Below are 16,450 nucleotides of genomic sequence, written 5' to 3'. Positions count from 1 at the left end.
TCGTCTGAATCATCTCATGCTACTGGGCTTGACAGGACGCAATGCGCTGGCCTGATTTTGGCCACGATGATCTTGTGCGTGAGCTGCAAGGCTTGCACGGCCAGATGCACGGGTCCGGCGCCACTACCCCCGCCGATGCAGAGGCCTGGGCCCAGGAGCTGCGCCAGCACTTTGATGTTGTCATTGGTCTAGGGCACAGCATGGGTGGTGCCGTCCTCAGCCGGACCGCCTCTACGCTTCCCAATTTTTTTGATCACGTACGTGCGTGTGGACAGCCCAGCGCAGTGACGGTGCTGTGTCAGCCTGTGCATCGTCCTCACAGACATCGTACTCAACCCGCTGCAGCTCCTGCTAGTTGAGCCCATTATCCTACGCCCCAGCTTTTTGCTCAGTATCATCTACAACAGCTCTTTCAACACGCTTTACAAACTCACCCGGAACCGGCGGTACGCACTGGCGCACCTGTGGGCAGGGCTGCCAAGACAGGGAGATCGGGCAGAAGAGGACTACCAGAGCGATGGCCTTCAAACTTGAAGCCATACTGGCTCAAAAGCTGTGCGCAAGCGCTGAACCCATCGCCCTCCCGTGACAACGGTGGTCGCCGTCTTTGGTGCATCGGTAGGTCGGAGTTTGCAGATCGGGAGGCTGCAGAAAAATACCTGCATACACGACGGGCTTTTAGTCGGTTTGATCGCGACTGTCTAGCGGCATACTTTCAAGGTGCGATTGAAAGCGCACATACCCAATGGTCAAATGGTGCAAGAGCCTCGACCCTGTTTCTACGTTTGATGCTTTTTGTCCAGTCCCATCTGACCCTCCTTCCGTGGACTCCTTGCCTGCCCTGCTCTTAGAGGGCTTTGTGGACATGCCTGATGGCACAGTGCGGCTGGCTTGTCACCCCGAGTTTGAGGGCTATATCTATCGAGGTGAGCTCGTATCCGAGCCCTTTGGGCCACCCTTTGACAACAAATCTGATTCCTCACTGCCTGGCCCACAACCCATATCACTCCAACAGGCTATCAGGACATGTGGCAGTATCTCCCTGACATCACGGCCAAAGTGGACATTTTCATGGCTGAGCATCACCCCATCCGCCTCTCCGTCTTCCAGTCTACCAAAGACTTTTACACAGAAGCGGTGCAAAAATTGCGACACGGCTCTCTTCAGGCAAGCTCGCGCTGCTGCCAGGAACCTTTTTTGAGGGATTGGGGGAGTTTCAACCTCGCTCGCTTCAAGAAGCCCTATGGGCAAGGCACGCCGTGTCGGTTTCTCTCACCTTGCCAACTTGTGTCTCCTGAAACACTGGCACGTCATGGCAGCTCTTGCCGGGGATGAGCCACTTTGCCATCATGGAAAAGCCAGAGTTTTTCAGCGATCTCCTCTTTAACACCATTCAGCAGTACCTGCCACAAACACAGACAACGCGCACCACGGCGTCTGTATAGCAGAACGCGCCAAGAGTTTAGAATTCCATGCCTCAATTAATTAAAAAAATTGTATCCTATATCGGGTGAGCAACCACCTCCTGTGATCGCGTGGGTGTGCTTGAACAAGGATGGCACAAGGCGCGAACGTGCCCACACCGCCTCAGGCATGCCGAAGTGTCAGCCAATGATTGGCGATCCATTTCTCGCCTTTGATGATCTGACACCCAGCATGATATGCAGCGGTGTCCATCTGCCCATCTTTGCGTGTATTGTAAAAGATGACGGCCCGGCCAGCCACCGCAGGCACGATGGCCCCGTGGTCTTGAGGCTCGCTGGCCTCGGCATGGTGCGTCGAGTCGAAACAGGGTTGCTTGCGGGTGCTATCCAATAGATCACCCATCTCCGCTGAGACGTTCTGAAAGGCCGTGCCCCCACCAGTCTGTACCGTGGTGAGATAATAGAGCGCGGTAATGTCACGGGGGTGCCAAGACGAGGTGTCCAGGTGGGAGCGATAGTAGCCGCCCTGCTCGTATTGGACAACTTGGAGCTCTGCATGCGCCACATCAACAAAGCGTAGGCCGAGCAAGGCTAGCAATCGGTTCTCCAAGGCAGTCAGGGTTGAATGCTCGTGGGGTCCGAGCCAAGCCGTCTGGCTCTGACGAACGCTTTGATCGTGCGCGGCATATGTGAAGGATTCGCTCAGCTTTGGGGCTGCATTGTTGCGAATCCAAGCTACCTCGGCTGGCTTGACAAAGTTGTCCACAACCAATACGAATGGGTCATGGGAAAGCAGGTGCACCTCCATGGCAGGCCCGGCTGCATCGAGCACTGCGTCAAAGGATGGGCGCGGGGGTCCCGCGCGGCGCGGGGGCAGGCCAGAGGCGATTTTGTCGGCCCGCGCAAAATGTTGTTCTGCTAGCGAGGCACGGCCCAGCTGCTGCTGCAGATTCCCCACAACGTGATGGGTCCGGCTATCGTCCGGCTGACGCTGCAGAGCCTCCCGCCCATGAACCAAGCCGCGCTGCCATGCACTGGCGTCTGTCTGCTGTGAGGCGGCAATGGCTGCATTGGTGTACAGGCTGGCTTCATCAGGGAAATAACGAATGCCACTCACAAAAACCTTTTCCGCTTCCTCATACTGCCCCTGCACAGCGCAGGCGTTCAGGCGGCCATCGAAGCACGACGAGATGAGGGCCGGTGCGCTACGGGCAAAATTAACAGTGCTCGGCGCGCGCAACTCCTCAACGCCTACCTGCTGAATAAGCAGCGCGCCCATGTTGGTATATGCAGGCAGAATCTGTCGTGGATATGCCGTGATAAAGTCACGATACGCCTAACCAGGTCACGGCAGACAAAGAGCGAGCATGAGCGCTGCCAGACGCCGCAAAACCAGCACACTTGGCGCCCGACTGACCCCAAGTGCATCACCGATCTGCCCGCGCTGGTGCAGGCCGCTCGCATGCTGCCACATCTGAACCATACGACCCGTGTCCCAGTCATCATCAGCCGCCGCCAGCACCACCACCACCACCACCATCAGGAACCGTGTCAGCTGCATCGCGGCGATGCCCTCGGAAGTCTTGTTTTCCACAACTGCCAGTACATAAACGAGGGGGATGCCTGCGTTGCTGCCAGGTATGAGTTTGCTCAGGGTTGATGGCTGATTGATCTGTGGTGACTGGTTTGGATCGAGAGCTCATGTGTGGGTGGCTGGCCGTAGCAGGGCGATGGAGTAGGGCGCGCGCCCATTGTTGGCGCAGCCGCTGAGCCCAAATTCAGGAGACAAGCTGTCTTTCGAGACGCGGTTTTCCGCCACGCCGTGTGCAACTGTGCAGCATGGCGGGTCGGGCTAAGACGGTGGCTCTTGAGGCACAGCTTCTCGATCTGGGTGTCGCCTTTGGAGAGGTATGGCCACCTTGCGTTTTTTTTTTTTTTTCGTCAATGCATGAGCCAAGGAGGGCGGTGATGAACTGAGACGTTAGTGAGGCTGTCGTTTTGTGAGGCAAGACTACATTCACCATCATATCCAATGCCCGTGCTTGTCACAGGTGCAGGCCGAGCTCAAGAAAACGCGGGCGTCTGAAACGGCCCTGCATGCCATCAATGCAGAACTGCTCACCCAACTACGCGAACTTGGTAGGCGAGTCTCTCGCCCACCCTCCTCAAAGCCTTTGCCTGTTGATCCTGTGTGCGGCAAATTAATCTGGCTCGTTGGTTGCTTGCATGGGCCTTCCGCTCACACATGGGTGGACCTGCAGTGGGCCTAGAGGTCTATGGGCTCCGTGATACCCGTTCTGTCTTGATTCAGCGCTCGGGTGCCCAGCGCCTGGTTCGTCGACCCGCTTCAGCTGATCTCACCCCCATGCCCTGATCGCTCCGCACTGACCCCATTGACTCACCCACTCAAACAGGGCCTCACGCTGCGCACCCAAGCTTTGGAGCCTCAATCATCTGATACAGAGCTACCCTTTCGTCTGCAAGTGGAACGGCAAAAGGGGGAGACTCTCGTGACGAGCGTTGTTGGCCAAATCACCCCTGACGGTTTGGCTGATCATAGTGGCCTCCTGTCCGGTGAGCCTCGCCGCCTGCACGCCTCATCCCTGATCTCTCCGGTTGCTCATGCCTGTTGCATGTCCTATGCTGCGCATGATCCTGTGAATCCTGAGCGCAGGTGACGTGCTTGTCTCGATCAACGGCGTCGTCGTACTTAATAACAGCCCGCCGCAGATCTTCGAGCTGCTACGTCAGCTCTCTGGCAATCTGCTAGTGGTGCTCGCACGGCCGCAGCCAGCCCCCAGCAAAACCAAGAATGATGGACCTGAAGGTGCCAGTCTGGCCTTGGCCAAACCGCCCACCACACCAGACAAAGGCAACGATGCGCCCACAACGGGACAAACAGACGCGGCTGCCAGCTGGCTGGGATCGCAGACCGTTCTTCGGCGCCGTGCCGCCTCGCTTGAGGAAGAAGCCCGGCAATTGCGCAACCGTGTTCGAAATTTGGAGCAAGATCTCACTGCCGCCGAGGAGAGTCGAGCCGCCTCCTTGCGTCAGATCCAGGAGCTTCAAAAGAGCAACGGCCAGCTTCAACAAGGCACCTTGGACCTGCGGCTGCAACTGGAGCAGGCTCGATCGGCTTCCGCATCCAAGACCACAGCGCCAACAATTCGCCCCGTTAGCGCTGCCACCCAGACCGACCCGCAGAGTACAACTGCCACTGACACCGTGCCAACCGATGCCACGACCCTGCCGGCGGCAATGCCGGCGATTCCACAAACACAAGAGCCTGTGCAGGCAGAGGTACAGCGACGGCACGAAGCCGAACTTCAGGCACACGAGCTGCGCTGGCAGGAGCAGTGGAACCGAGCGCAGAAGGAACACGCTCTGCTTATTGATGCCATGGAAAAGGAGTTGCAGCAGCTGCGCCTTCAGCTATACAGCGCTGATGAGGCTCCGCGGCCCCTCGCGCCCTCCCGCACCAGCCAAGCCTCGTTGACTTCGCTTCACCTCAGCGGTTCGGGGGAAGGCGAAGGAACTGCCCCAGCACCTGTGCACCGGTTGCAGCAAGAAAACGAGCAGCTTCGACGTACCACCACAGACCTTCAACAACAGCTTGTGCGTCTACAGGCGGAAGCCAACCGCGGCGCTGGCCAGCGGGCCGTGGCCAAAGGTGCGCTTGCTGGTTTGGCACACACCGTTACAGGAAGTAGCCTGTTGGATGCTGGCACGGCAGACCGGCTCGCCTTGGAGGACAGCGTTCTGCGCCTGACTCGACACGTGCAACGATATGGCTTGCGCGACTGCCCCGAGGTTGTGCGGCTGCAGGCGCGCTGCTCGGCGCTGCAAGCCGAGCTGGACCAGAGGTCACCATCGGTTCCGGTCAACGATGCTCGACTACACGGCGAAGTGGCGCGTCCCTTGCTCGTCCGGCTGGAGCAGCACCTACACCAACTGGGCCGTCTCGCCCAGGTCCCTGGCTTTGAGGAAGAAGCACCCACGTTCAGCGAGACTGAGCCCACGCCCACCGATCTGGAGCTGGCCACGCGGCTCGGGGCTTTGGTAAGCCAGGCCGGTCGAATCAAATTGACCTTGCAGACCCAGCAACTATCAGCATCAGCTCCTGTGCCTGTGCCTGCCACCACCCCCTCTCAACCTCTCACTCATGCCGAGGAACCCCTCGCATCGGGGGCCCACCGCGGTCCTCGAACATCCTCGCCCAAGGCGTCGCGGCACGAAGCCACACTGGCAGAGTTGACCGCCAATCTGCACGAGCTGCAGCGACAGCGGGATGCCGACTCTGTGCGTCATCGGCAAGAATTGGCAGACTTGCGCGAGCAGGCTGAAGGCCGCATGGAGCAGCAGCATGTGGCTTTACTACGTCAACTCGATACAGCAACTGCAGAGCACAGTCGTTTACAAGATGAGCTACTGCAGGCACATGAGGAACTTGCTCGAGCTGAGCGTGAGGGTACCAGCTTGGCTCAGCGGCTTGAGGGCATGCAAGCCCTCATGAACTCGCAGCTCAAGGCGGCTGAGGACATGGAGCGTGCTTTTGGGCAAGAGCTGCAGCGCTTGCGGGCAGGCGCCGCTGCGCCGTGCAGCTCGTGCACACAGGCTCGACGCGATTTGGCAACCAGCGCAGACGAACTCGAGGACTATCGAGATCGCCTCGAGGTGGCCGAGCAAGAAGTAGCGGCCTTATCTCTGCGCTTGCAGCTGGCACAAACGAGTGCCGAACCCGCGGTCACTGATGAATCGACCAACCATGCTGAGGTGGAATTAGCTGCCTTACGACAGGAGCGAGAAGAAGAGCGGGGGCAATGGGAGATGGAGCGAGCGGAGTTGCAAGCTACTGCAGCCGCAGATACCCAACGCCTGCGAAATCAAGCAGCTCAGTTGAGCGACACGGAGGCGCGACTGGAAGCGGCACTGCGCGCCATGTCGGCGGCTGCCGAAGACTACGAGCAGCTGGAGCAGCGATACCATGAAGCCACGGTGCAAGGGCAGACAGCACGGGCCCAGTTGCAAGCACGCGAAGAGGAAGGGCAGCGGGAGCGCATGGCGCATCGTCGGCGTGTTGCTGAGCTGGAGGATGAGGCGGAGGCCTGGGCCGTACGAGGGCGAGAACTGGAGGGCCAGCTTGCGCAGCTCGAGGCTGCCGCGCAGCGTGAGCACGAGCGTGCACGAGACTTGGACCAGCGCGCTCACGCTCTTGAAGCGGAGTGTCAACGTCTGCGTGACAGGCTTCGCGATCGCGAGCGCGAGACATCATGGCAAGACCACGCACGACATCGCGACACTGCCCAGGCCTTGCGCCAGCAGTCCGACGAGGTCAGCGGTGCCGCCGATCGCTCTCTGTTTTTGTACCATTTGTGGGTCGTTGGCACTGACACAAACGCGCACCAGTTTCACATATCGATTTGAGGTGTTTTTTGCTGTTGAAATGTTTTGATTCAGTCTTCTGTTAATGTTGTGATCCCCGGTTTCATCTCATCTAATATAATGGTGCGCTCGGCGTGTAGGCGGCACGGTGGCAGCAACGTTGCGTTCAGCTGGAGGCGGAAGTCCGTCGCCTGGAGACACAGCAACAGGCACTGCACCAGCAAAGCGTGCAGAGCCAGCATGAGCGGCAATCCCAGGAGGCGCAGATGCAGGAGCAAATGGCGGCGCTTCGCAAAGAGGTGCAGGAGTGGCGACTCCGTCATGACGATACGGTGCTAGAGCACGAGCGTCAGCTCCGCCATCGTGGACGGCGCATCGCCACACTCAAGGCCAGTCTGGCCCAGCTCAAGCAAGTGCTAGGACAGTTAGGCCACTCACAACTTCGGTTGAGCCAGCGCGCAACCGATCGGGCCGACCTATCCTTTGCCTCGAGTCTGGACAGCCTGATTTAACCCAGGAGGAGCAAAGGCGCAAGGATGAACTGCTACATTTATGGCCAGCTTGCCCGAGCAAGCTCTAGGCGATAATACACTAGTGATTGGGACCATCGTGGCAACAGCCGGTGAGCAAAAATGTGTTGTTTCAGGTGTAGGATTGCCCACTTTTAGAATTGAAAAAATGGCCCAATTCAGCCGTAAGAAAGAGCCGAAGGGATGGTCGCAGCCAGCTTACGTTGCTGTTAGACGAGGAAGTGCTGCGTGAGGCCGTGGGGTTCTGACGTTGTTGGTCTTCCAGTGAAGCTTGGATAGCCATGGCCATGAGCTCATCCTCCGTCAACTGGGCGTTGTTCCTGGTGGCTGCGCTCGAAGCGCCATGCTGACGGGCCGAGGCAGCCTGCGCCGTGCGCCCTCGTTGCCCCACACAGGCGTGGTCCTCTGGGAAGCGATGTTGCGTGCAAAACTTGCGCTTGCAATCGGGGCACTAAAGACGATGAAGACAAGGGTACGGGCGGTAGCCCGTGCCCCATGAAGCGGCGGGATGAGGTCGAAACGAAACATGCCCGCGGCGATATGCAGGGATGGCAGGGACTGGGTTCTAGAGTTCATACCGTTACGGCAATAAACTCTTTCTTGCGGCACTTTGGTACGGCGCAACCCTTGGACTGCGGGGCGCTGCGTGCCTGGAGCCAAATTTTGTCAAGTCACATTCCAGTCGAAACAAAATTGGTGTGCGTTCAGCCAACAAGGCAACCAAACATGGGCGTACCACGCCAGTTTGGCAATTGGAAGCAAGGTGGCGCTCCACGGTCATGTTGGGATCTTCTCCGCGCACAACAGCCAACTGTTGTTGACAAAGCGGGCACTTGTAGCTTCGCGCATCGTCAAAGTTTTGTCGCAGGCACGCATGGTCAGCGGCCCGATAGTGGGGCTCACAGAATGTCGTATTGCACTTGTGGCACCGAAAGGCCAAAAAGTCTATGCAAGATCCGACAACAACAACCCCACCGAGCAAAAGTCAATAGCGTGCCCTGAGCCCACCAGCTCCATGCACCCCGATCCAAAGGAGGCCGTGCATGATTTAGAGGCCGCGCGTACCTAGCTGGGTGCAGTTTGGATGTCCACACGTCGTGCCGACCTGGGGCAACTCCATCCCGCCGGACAAGACAATCACATCAACAGCGCTGACTCCAAGCTTTACACCACACACATCAAGCGCAAGCGGCGACGCAAAAAGGCGGCACTACCGTCGCCGCCTGCTGCTCAAGTCGGTGCAGGGGCAGCACATTCGCTGACCTCTTCTTGTTGTCAACCCGAGACCTCAAATAAACCACAACAACTGTTTTTTTCTGTTTTTTTTTTGCTTGTCATGTTGGATGCATGCAAGCACCTGGCAAAGGGAACGAGACGACGGTTGGAGCTGTGGAGCGGACGCAGTCGGGCACTCAAGGGTGGGTGGTGTCTTCTCGGGCATGGCAGCTGTTTGACTGTTGGACCTGCAAAGGTGTCCTTGGTTCATTTGATCCGGGCCCTCATTTGCTCCGACCAGCGGCCATTGCCTGGAATTGGCCGCGTCATCGCCGAGTCATCTCTTCTCCCCACCACTTTTTCTTACGAGAGCCACCGCCATGGCGTTGCCGTGGTTGCTGGTGGCCGTGGTGACGGCAACGTGGAGCAATGGCTGGCGCTCCAAAGTCGCCGACACCGTGCGCGTCCTGCCATTCCAGACAAATCACTCCGAGATGGTACTCTTTGACTCATCCCTTCGCTCGCGTCTAGCCTTGAAACCCATTGTCAAACGAGCGTGCGCTCATCGTGGCGTGGCCCATCACTTTGCCAGCATGAACTCGAGCAGTTGGACCAGGCCCTTCGCATTGCCGTAGCCGCGGCGCAGGAAGATCCCCAAGCCAAGCACATTCTCATCGTGCGTAAACACCACTGCTGTCAAAGCCCGGTTCTGTAGCTAGCCGTGTTGCTCACCCATACCCAATGGACATTGTAGGATTTGGGCGTGAATGGACCACATGCACGAAGTGAGCAGCTGGTGCGCCCACGCCTGCCTGCGGGATCCCGTCGAAGTAGCGCGAATGAAGATCTCCAGAGCCACAGCCTGGGGTCCCAGCTGCAGCAAGAACTGCCTGCGCGCTACTATTGCGCCGAGCTTGACCTGTGCAATACTGCTGGTCCGTCTTCCCCGTTTTATCTGTGTGGATATTCCTGCTGCCGAGATGGTGGCATGGCACGAGAATGATTGACTTGGGTCATCACTTAGAACCCGAGGCAAAGTTGGCGGACCTGGCGTTCTCACCACGAACCAATTGGATGCTCCTCTCACAAGATGCAGCGTGGCACATGTCCCAGGTTCGTGGGAGCCGATCAATCTCGCTCGCTCTGCTTCCAACGCAGCCATCTGCCCACTTCAAGCACAGCTCTGCGCACCCTTGTTGGTCCTCTCATCTGATGCAACTGGCATCCATGCTGCTACGCTAGGTGTGCATGCCACTTCTGCAGCATGGCAAGGCCTGGACCTCAACTTCCGATCTACAAGCGTGTATGCTTCGCTCCTTTCCCGGTGTCCAGCTCTGGCACTGGGCTGAAGAGTACGTTGCATGTTGACATGGACTTGTGGGAGCCTGCGTGCGTGGGATCTCACGACACCACCCATGTGCCACTTCGCTTCGATGGTTGACCAATGCGTAGTGATGCGGACGCCCAGCCCCCTTTGCCTTTGTCACAATCTCTACAACAGAGCCTGTGCCGGTATGTATGACCCCAGGGCGTAGCGTTGCAAAAGGCTCCTCGTGGCTGCCTGACTGATGAGGCTGCATTCTATAGCTCTGGGACGCGGGAATGCGAGTGTCGGCTCGATGTGGCGAGTCAGCAAGGCCGCTTCTTTTTTCGCAACCTTCATGAGAAGGCCTGGGAACTGCAGCAACAACAACAACAGCAATCACCGCCACTCACCAAGCAGGCGGATCGTATTTGTGATTTTCGACGGATCGGTCGGCCTCCGAGCCAAGCCTCTCGCAAGCCTCCGGTCTTATACTCGGCCCCGGGCTCTGGAAACACTTTTGTGCGCACCCTTCTCGATGCTGCCACGGGCTACTACTCGGGAAGTTTATGTGCGTATCAGTGCTCAATCTCTGTCTTACACCTCGCACTTGGCCTTGAACGTACACGAATGAAACCGTCACCTCACCTTGAATGTCATTTTGGCGACAACATATCAGATTTGGACGCCACACTCATCGACTCGTTGCCAGGTGAAGGTCATTGCAATCACGTCTCTGTGGTCAAGGCGCATCCCAACATGCACAGCGTGGATGACCTCCTTGGGCAAACCCCAACCTTGCGTCGCAACTGTGGGCCCTTTGACGCCTTTGCCATTGTGATTCGCGACTTTTATCACGCCGTCTTTGCCGAGTTTCAGCGTCGCTATGTGGAAGTCGTGCAGGTGAGAAGCACATGAGGCTCGGAGCCAAGGCAAATGCTTTTTTGAGGGGACAGGTGACGGATGAATCCGCTCATCTACCAGTTCTGAACGTGCCGACACACTGATGCATGGCCGTCTCGGTGCGTTTAGGCCAGCAACCCGCGACTCGCACTCAACCACCACGTGAGTACCCTCCAGTGGAAAGATTGGGATGCTGACTTTCGCTTCATCTGGCAAGACTATGTCATGCGCAAGGCCAAGGTGAGCACTTGACCAAGCCCTGATCATTGCGCTCCAAACGCCATTTGCACGTACGGCGCTTGATTTTTCCTTTCCCCTTCTTTTTTGCCTCCTGAACACAGGAGAGCGTGGCCACATGGGCCCAGTACGAGCGCTTGCGTCAGTTACCCAATAGCACCACCCTGTTGGTGTCATACGAGCGCCTCGTAAATTCGGCGGAGCGCGCCTCTGAACTTCGTCGGCTCGTGAGCTTTGTTGTGGGCGAATCGGCGGTGGACGAAAGTCGACTTGAGTGCGCCTTTGAAAGCAGCGCAAGCGGCCAGGTGCGCCGTGTCAAGCAGGAATCGGACCTGAATCTGCAGGGTGTTTTTACGCCCCGCCTCGTCTGCCGGGTGTGGCAGTTGATTCAACCTTGGGCCGAACCGCTTGGGTATGGCCCGCTTTTTGACTTGGAGTGTGCTGATGGTGAGCCAGCCCCGCGTCGCTCTGAGATCCTGGACAGGTTTCTCTCTGGCACCAGCACTGAAAGCGACGGCAAGGCCAAGGCCACCGCTTCAAGAAATACACAGCGGCGGCGGGGTGGGGATGGGCCACACTACTACCGCGCCGGTTCTGCTCGCCAAAATCGCCTCAAACTTTAAAACAAGTCTTTCGCCGATAAAGGTTCCAATAGAGCGTAGCCAATCCAGGGTCAGCCCGAGCCGGTGTCATAGGGCGCGGGCACGCTGCAATGGCCATGATGTTGGCCCAGGCAATGTTGGCCTCGAAAAGAAAGTCTTTCCCGCATCTACTCTTCTCTGCTTGCCTGCTCGCTGCAGATTACAACGGTTGTGCTAAAGCTCTGGCCAGTTCAAGCAAAGAGCCATGGCTTGACGCAAAGCCGCGTGCGACGCTCGCCGAGGGCGCGAGTGCATTGTCTGCGAGACAAGCATGCAATATCTGATGCTAATTGTTACATAAAATTAATTCATTATCCTAAAATATGGCTCGAAGCAAGGTCAAACATGTCACCACCAAGGCTCAAAGATCTACTTATCACGCTCATGATCAGCACCGGAAAGCCGCAGGCAAGGGGTCAACCAATGAGTTCCATTGCGACATTTATAGTAACCATCATTTTCATAGCGCCAAAGCACTCGCGAACGAGCACGATCTACGCAATCTGGAATGAGTTCTACGACCCGGTCCCGTTGTGTACCGCAAACGTCTTTGGGAATCGGTTGAAGACCTCGTTGTTGGCCGTTCTTGCCTGCCTGTTCCGACCCTGCCGAGTGTGGGATGCCCGCGCGCTTGTTCGGCCCTGGGGCGGGGGCCGGAGCCGGGGCTGGGGCTGGGGCTGGGGCGGCAGCGTCGGAGCGACGGAGTGCGGCTGGGGAAGGGATGTGATCATAGCAGCCAGCCTCCACGTCGTTGCTGCACTGCAAGAGGTTGAAGAGGCGATCGCAGAGGGCGTAACTGCGGGCTTGGCCTTCCTTGGTCACGGCAGCATTATGAATAACAAAAAGCTGCATGCCCTGCACGCTGGCCAGAGAGTCAACACGAGCCTCAGGCAGGTGCTGCAGCGCCAGGCCCAATAGCTGTACAACAATGCCAAGCAGCGATTGTGGTGTTTGAGTACCCATCCATTCATTCTGCATCGACAAAGGAGCATTCAGACAGACCTGTTTGGCTGACTTTGAACCAGACGGGTCGATCGCTCGCCCCAGGGCTGTGTCCTTGCCAGGCCACTCAAGGATGGTTGTTGTGGCCAGGGCTACCGCAGACTCGAGCACGAGTTGTAGATCGGCAAAGGAAGATATCCCAAAGGCGGCCAAGGCTTGGTCCACCAGAAATTGGAGGTCGACGACGACCTGTGCCATGCGCAACGCCGCCAATTGCGCAGCTGAAACCTTGGTGGCGCAAATGGGGTTGTTGCTCAAATCGTTTTCGCGCTGCAATCGTTGATGCACGCGCAGCGCGTTGACAACCTGCACAGAATACATACACACGCACATACATACATCCGATGTACATAAAAACTTTTTTCACCGTTGCAAGCAGGCAAGCAAGAAAGGAAGGCTGACCTGCCCAGAGGCGAGAGGGCGATGGGCCTGCCCGACACCAAATACAACGTGCCGGGGTAACATGGAGGCAAGGGTCAAGGCCAAGCCACCCAAGTGCACATCAAACGTCAATACCAAGGAGCCAGGACGCTAACATGATGGCAGCCAAACCAATGAGCTCAGTGGCATCCTGGTCTTGACCATGCATGCATGCGAGGCAGGACTCGCAGAGCAGAAGAGCAACGTTGAAGTGGACGCACCAGGGATTGGCTTCGCAAAAATTGCCGAAGCACGGCAAGTCGGTAGTGACGTAGCTCATCATGGCCCTCGGCCTGAGCCAGGCTGAGACGATTCCATGAACGCCCAAGCAGGTGAGATGGTCGGGCTGCTTCTGTCAAGCCTCTCATCGCACGTGAGTGACCCTACCTTTGTAGGTCCTGGTTGATATCGCTCGCCTGCGCGGCACCGGCAGCGCTGCGGCGGACAAGACGATGCAGTATGCACAATGTTGCCATGAGCACTGCTAGCGCCGTGTCCACGCAGGGGCAAAATTAGGCTGGCTCTTCGGATCAACTCGAGCCATGCGCACCTGGGACGCCATTGAAGGGGGCTGCTATGACCAGTATGCCGGAGAGCGAGTAGAAGAAAGACGGTCGCTAGCCCGGTGAGCACCATCATGGCCGTACTTGTCCAGCGCAGCCCAGGCATGACGGTTTGTTGAGTGGCTCCAGGCTCTCACTGTCTGGTTGAAGCCACCCGGTTCAGCACGTTGACCTAGTACCGTGCGAGGGTGCCCAAGTTGCTTCCGTACAGTACAGCCTCATGCCATTCAAACCCCAAGCCTCAAATCACCTGGCTTGACAGTCTGAGACTCGAGTACAGTGACACTTGCCCCGGCTGCCCTTGCCTCTCGTCGAGACCCCACCCAATAAAAAACATTGGATTATTCAGAGAACGGAAGAGAAGCAAAGAACTTGAAACTGACGAGAGGGAGAGAGAGCGAGAACATAAAACGAAAGAAAAAAAAAACATTCAGAAAAAAAACTCAAGGCAAGTGAATCGAAGTGGCTATGCCAATGTTGTGCTGTGATTCAATGTGACTGGTCGGATGTGAAAGGGGCGGGTATCAGATCAAACCAGATCCTGGATCAAGTGTGAGTGAATTGCAAACGTCGACTGAAATGCAAGCGCAAGCTGAATCAATGGGCCAAGGAGATCCTAATTGCTGGCTGGCTTTGGGCGAAGCTTGAGGGAGCGCATTTGCACATGTCCAGTCCACATGAGTTGGTCGCCCTTGGTACCCAGCTCGCTCATCTTGACGGCCACCTAGACAAAAAGGGGAGGTGAAGATGCCAAGAATCGACAGCCAGTACGGGGGGCCGTTGTGTTCGCGAGCGAGGGCGGCAACTGCGCACCTGGTTGCGAACGTCGGTGATGGGCACATCGGGAAGAGGAGTTGCCACTTGCAGCTGTTCATGATCGTCGGTGCGAATGCTGTCAACGGTGGTGGCAGCGCTAGCCCACCGATGACTCGAGCTGAAAGGAAGAAGCGCACGCAAACACCGGTTCCATCCCGAATAATAAGCATGGAAAGTGGAAAGAGGAGGGATGTGTGTGTGTGTGTGTGTGTGTGTGTGTGTGTGTGTGTGTGTGTGTGTGTGTAGTGGGGGAGGGGGGCACGTGCGCGAGGCGTCGCAAAGCAGATGATGGGTGCGGCAGCGCGCCCATGCCAAAACTCACGCGCCCTCGAAAGTCTGGTTGGCGCGCTGTTGCAGAATCACGTCGCCAATCTTGAGCGCATCGTAGAGACCCAGCACGGCTACACCGGCCTTGGGGAACACCTTGACCACCTAGATCAGCAGCAAGTCACCATGCAAAGGATTAGCACGCACGGGCGTCGGGCACACAGACGTTAGAACCCGAATTGGGCCATGAGGAAGCCGATCAAAAGGCAAAGCTCATGTCCCCGAGCCGGGTGGGACGCACCTCTCCAATCGGCACGCGGGCATGGCTGGGCAGGAGCAGAGTCAGATTGTCGCGCTTGAGCATGAGCTCGTACAGGTCGCGGGCGGTGTAGTAACCCTATGCGCATCAAGCAGCCAGAAAAAGGGGGGCAGTCAGCCATAAAAAAAAAAAGAGAGACTTTGGGGAGAGGTCTTGTCTTGAACGAGCGGGTGGTTGAGCCGTGACGTACAGCGACGCTATTGTCGTGTTCGACAACGGCACGGGCGCGTGACAAATCCAGCGTGTGCAATTTAGGCAGCGTTTCCAGTTGTGCAAAGAGTGCGGCAGTGAGATGCGCTCCTTCGGCCACGACCATGCCCACATTGGCGAGCTGCTCGAGGGCGTCGGGATGGATGGCCAGGTTAGGAGTCAACTGCACGCGCAAGGTGCGAACCGCAGTCAGGCGCGGATGGGGCTGAATTTGTGCCAGTTGGAGGTGGGTTAGATCCAAATCCTGTAGATCAGCCTCCGCCTCGGTCGTGTGCAGCAGATAGGCGAGCTTCTGCTCATCCAAGGTCATCTGCGCCAGCTGCTGACGCTGACGCAGTCGCTGCAGGTACAGCAGCACCAGGTGGCCCATGACCGCCACGGCCAAGCCCACCTCGAGCAACCAGCACCACTGCGAGTCCATATCCGTCCGTTTCTCTATGCCTGCGTCCTTATCCGTGTCGCCCTCCGCGGTCGCCGGTCGTGTAGTCTCGACTGTGGCCACGAGGTCGTCGATCGTCACCAAAAAAAAAAAAAAAAAAAAATTAGCTACAAACGTGGTCAGCCAAAGCGACAAAAAGCTTTAAATTTCCTTCGAAAGCTTCAACGATATATGTACAGCATAACATGTCTTTCGCTCTGATATCTGCAATAACGTGATGTATAGCGAAGATAAGTTTTCAATTTGTCAGACGAACTGTCCCACACACACACGCGCGCGCGCGCTTTTGGACGCAACAAGTGGCAGCGGTGAGGTGATCGAGCTTTGTGGTGAGGGCGTATGCGGCCGTGAATGGACGGTGTAGACTAGGTGGCAAAGGTCGGGCTCTGACCAAGTTGTGGCTGTGCATTTGGTGGTCGGTCTCTGTGCAAGTGTAGTTGGAAGAGAAGCGTTGCAACGCTGTCATGGCCTCAGCGAACGGCAATGTTTTGCGGCGCAAGTTCTTGGCGTTGGAGTTGCCCAACCCGGATGCCTTTGACCCTCAAGGTTGGCCCATTGGTGTTGTGGTTGTGTTTGGCATCGGCACGGGATGAGCGAGAACATCTTCTTGTCGCGTGTGTACCATCGGAGAGCTTGACTCTGTCGCTTTTGCTATTGTGTTGGCAGAGGATGGCGCCTTTCGTAACTTGGTCGTGACGCTGGAAGACACCAAGATTCGCAGCTACAAGATCGAAGAGCGCGCGAAGCTGCGCGACGTCAACCATGCAGATTGGATTCAG

The 16,450-nt window shown here is 57.3% G+C and overlaps 6 protein-coding genes across 6 annotated transcripts; 2 read left to right on the top strand and 4 right to left on the bottom strand.

Moving 5' to 3' along the window:
• Window positions 1–1,587: 1,587 nt before the first annotated feature.
• On the bottom strand, window positions 1,588–2,703 carry MONBRDRAFT_4738 (uncharacterized protein; the record flags this gene model as incomplete). Its single annotated transcript, XM_001742009.1, has 1 exon — window positions 1,588–2,703. One exon carries the CDS (start codon window positions 2,701–2,703, stop codon window positions 1,588–1,590), a length of 1,116 nt encoding a protein of 371 aa, XP_001742061.1.
• A 560-nt stretch (window positions 2,704–3,263) lies between these two features.
• Window positions 3,264–7,318, top strand: MONBRDRAFT_4737 (uncharacterized protein; the record flags this gene model as incomplete). Its single annotated transcript, XM_001742461.1, has 4 exons — window positions 3,264–3,332; window positions 3,476–3,563; window positions 4,099–6,755; window positions 6,947–7,318. The coding sequence occupies 4 exons, from the start codon at window positions 3,264–3,266 to the stop codon at window positions 7,316–7,318; spliced, it is 3,186 nt and encodes a 1,061-aa protein (XP_001742513.1).
• Window positions 7,319–7,682: 364 nt separating this feature from the next.
• Window positions 7,683–8,456, bottom strand: MONBRDRAFT_3192 (uncharacterized protein; the record flags this gene model as incomplete). The annotated part of the gene is made up of 4 exons (XM_001742008.1): window positions 7,683–7,787; window positions 7,915–7,986; window positions 8,073–8,281; window positions 8,402–8,456. Coding segments are annotated over 4 exons (441 nt in total), but the record flags the coding sequence as incomplete, so codon positions are not given.
• A 475-nt stretch (window positions 8,457–8,931) lies between these two features.
• MONBRDRAFT_21847 (uncharacterized protein) lies at window positions 8,932–11,617 on the top strand (the record flags this gene model as incomplete). Its single annotated transcript, XM_001742460.1, has 10 exons — window positions 8,932–9,048; window positions 9,144–9,227; window positions 9,306–9,486; window positions 9,576–9,664; window positions 9,794–9,903; window positions 10,004–10,063; window positions 10,139–10,425; window positions 10,534–10,757; window positions 10,887–10,997; window positions 11,099–11,617. The coding sequence occupies 10 exons, from the start codon at window positions 8,932–8,934 to the stop codon at window positions 11,615–11,617; spliced, it is 1,782 nt and encodes a 593-aa protein (XP_001742512.1).
• A 387-nt stretch (window positions 11,618–12,004) lies between these two features.
• Window positions 12,005–13,693, bottom strand: MONBRDRAFT_21846 (uncharacterized protein; the record flags this gene model as incomplete). The annotated part of the gene is made up of 5 exons (XM_001742007.1): window positions 12,005–12,553; window positions 12,638–12,943; window positions 13,279–13,360; window positions 13,445–13,492; window positions 13,608–13,693. The coding sequence occupies 5 exons, from the start codon at window positions 13,691–13,693 to the stop codon at window positions 12,005–12,007; spliced, it is 1,071 nt and encodes a 356-aa protein (XP_001742059.1).
• Window positions 13,694–14,236: 543 nt separating this feature from the next.
• Window positions 14,237–15,829, bottom strand: MONBRDRAFT_30719 (uncharacterized protein; the record flags this gene model as incomplete). The annotated part of the gene is made up of 5 exons (XM_001742006.1): window positions 15,213–15,829; window positions 15,005–15,100; window positions 14,759–14,868; window positions 14,434–14,512; window positions 14,237–14,344 (listed from the first exon to the last, which is right to left on the bottom strand). Exons 1-5 carry the CDS (start codon window positions 15,651–15,653, stop codon window positions 14,237–14,239), a joined length of 834 nt encoding a protein of 277 aa, XP_001742058.1. The 5' UTR covers window positions 15,654–15,829.
• Window positions 15,830–16,450: the final 621 nt, after the last annotated feature.

The sequence above is a fragment of the Monosiga brevicollis genome, genomic scaffold (assembly GCF_000002865.3).
Source record: "Monosiga brevicollis MX1 MONBRscaffold_2 genomic scaffold, whole genome shotgun sequence".
NCBI lineage: Eukaryota > Choanoflagellata > Craspedida > Salpingoecidae > Monosiga > Monosiga brevicollis.
This window is presented reverse-complemented; position numbering and strand designations above follow the sequence as displayed.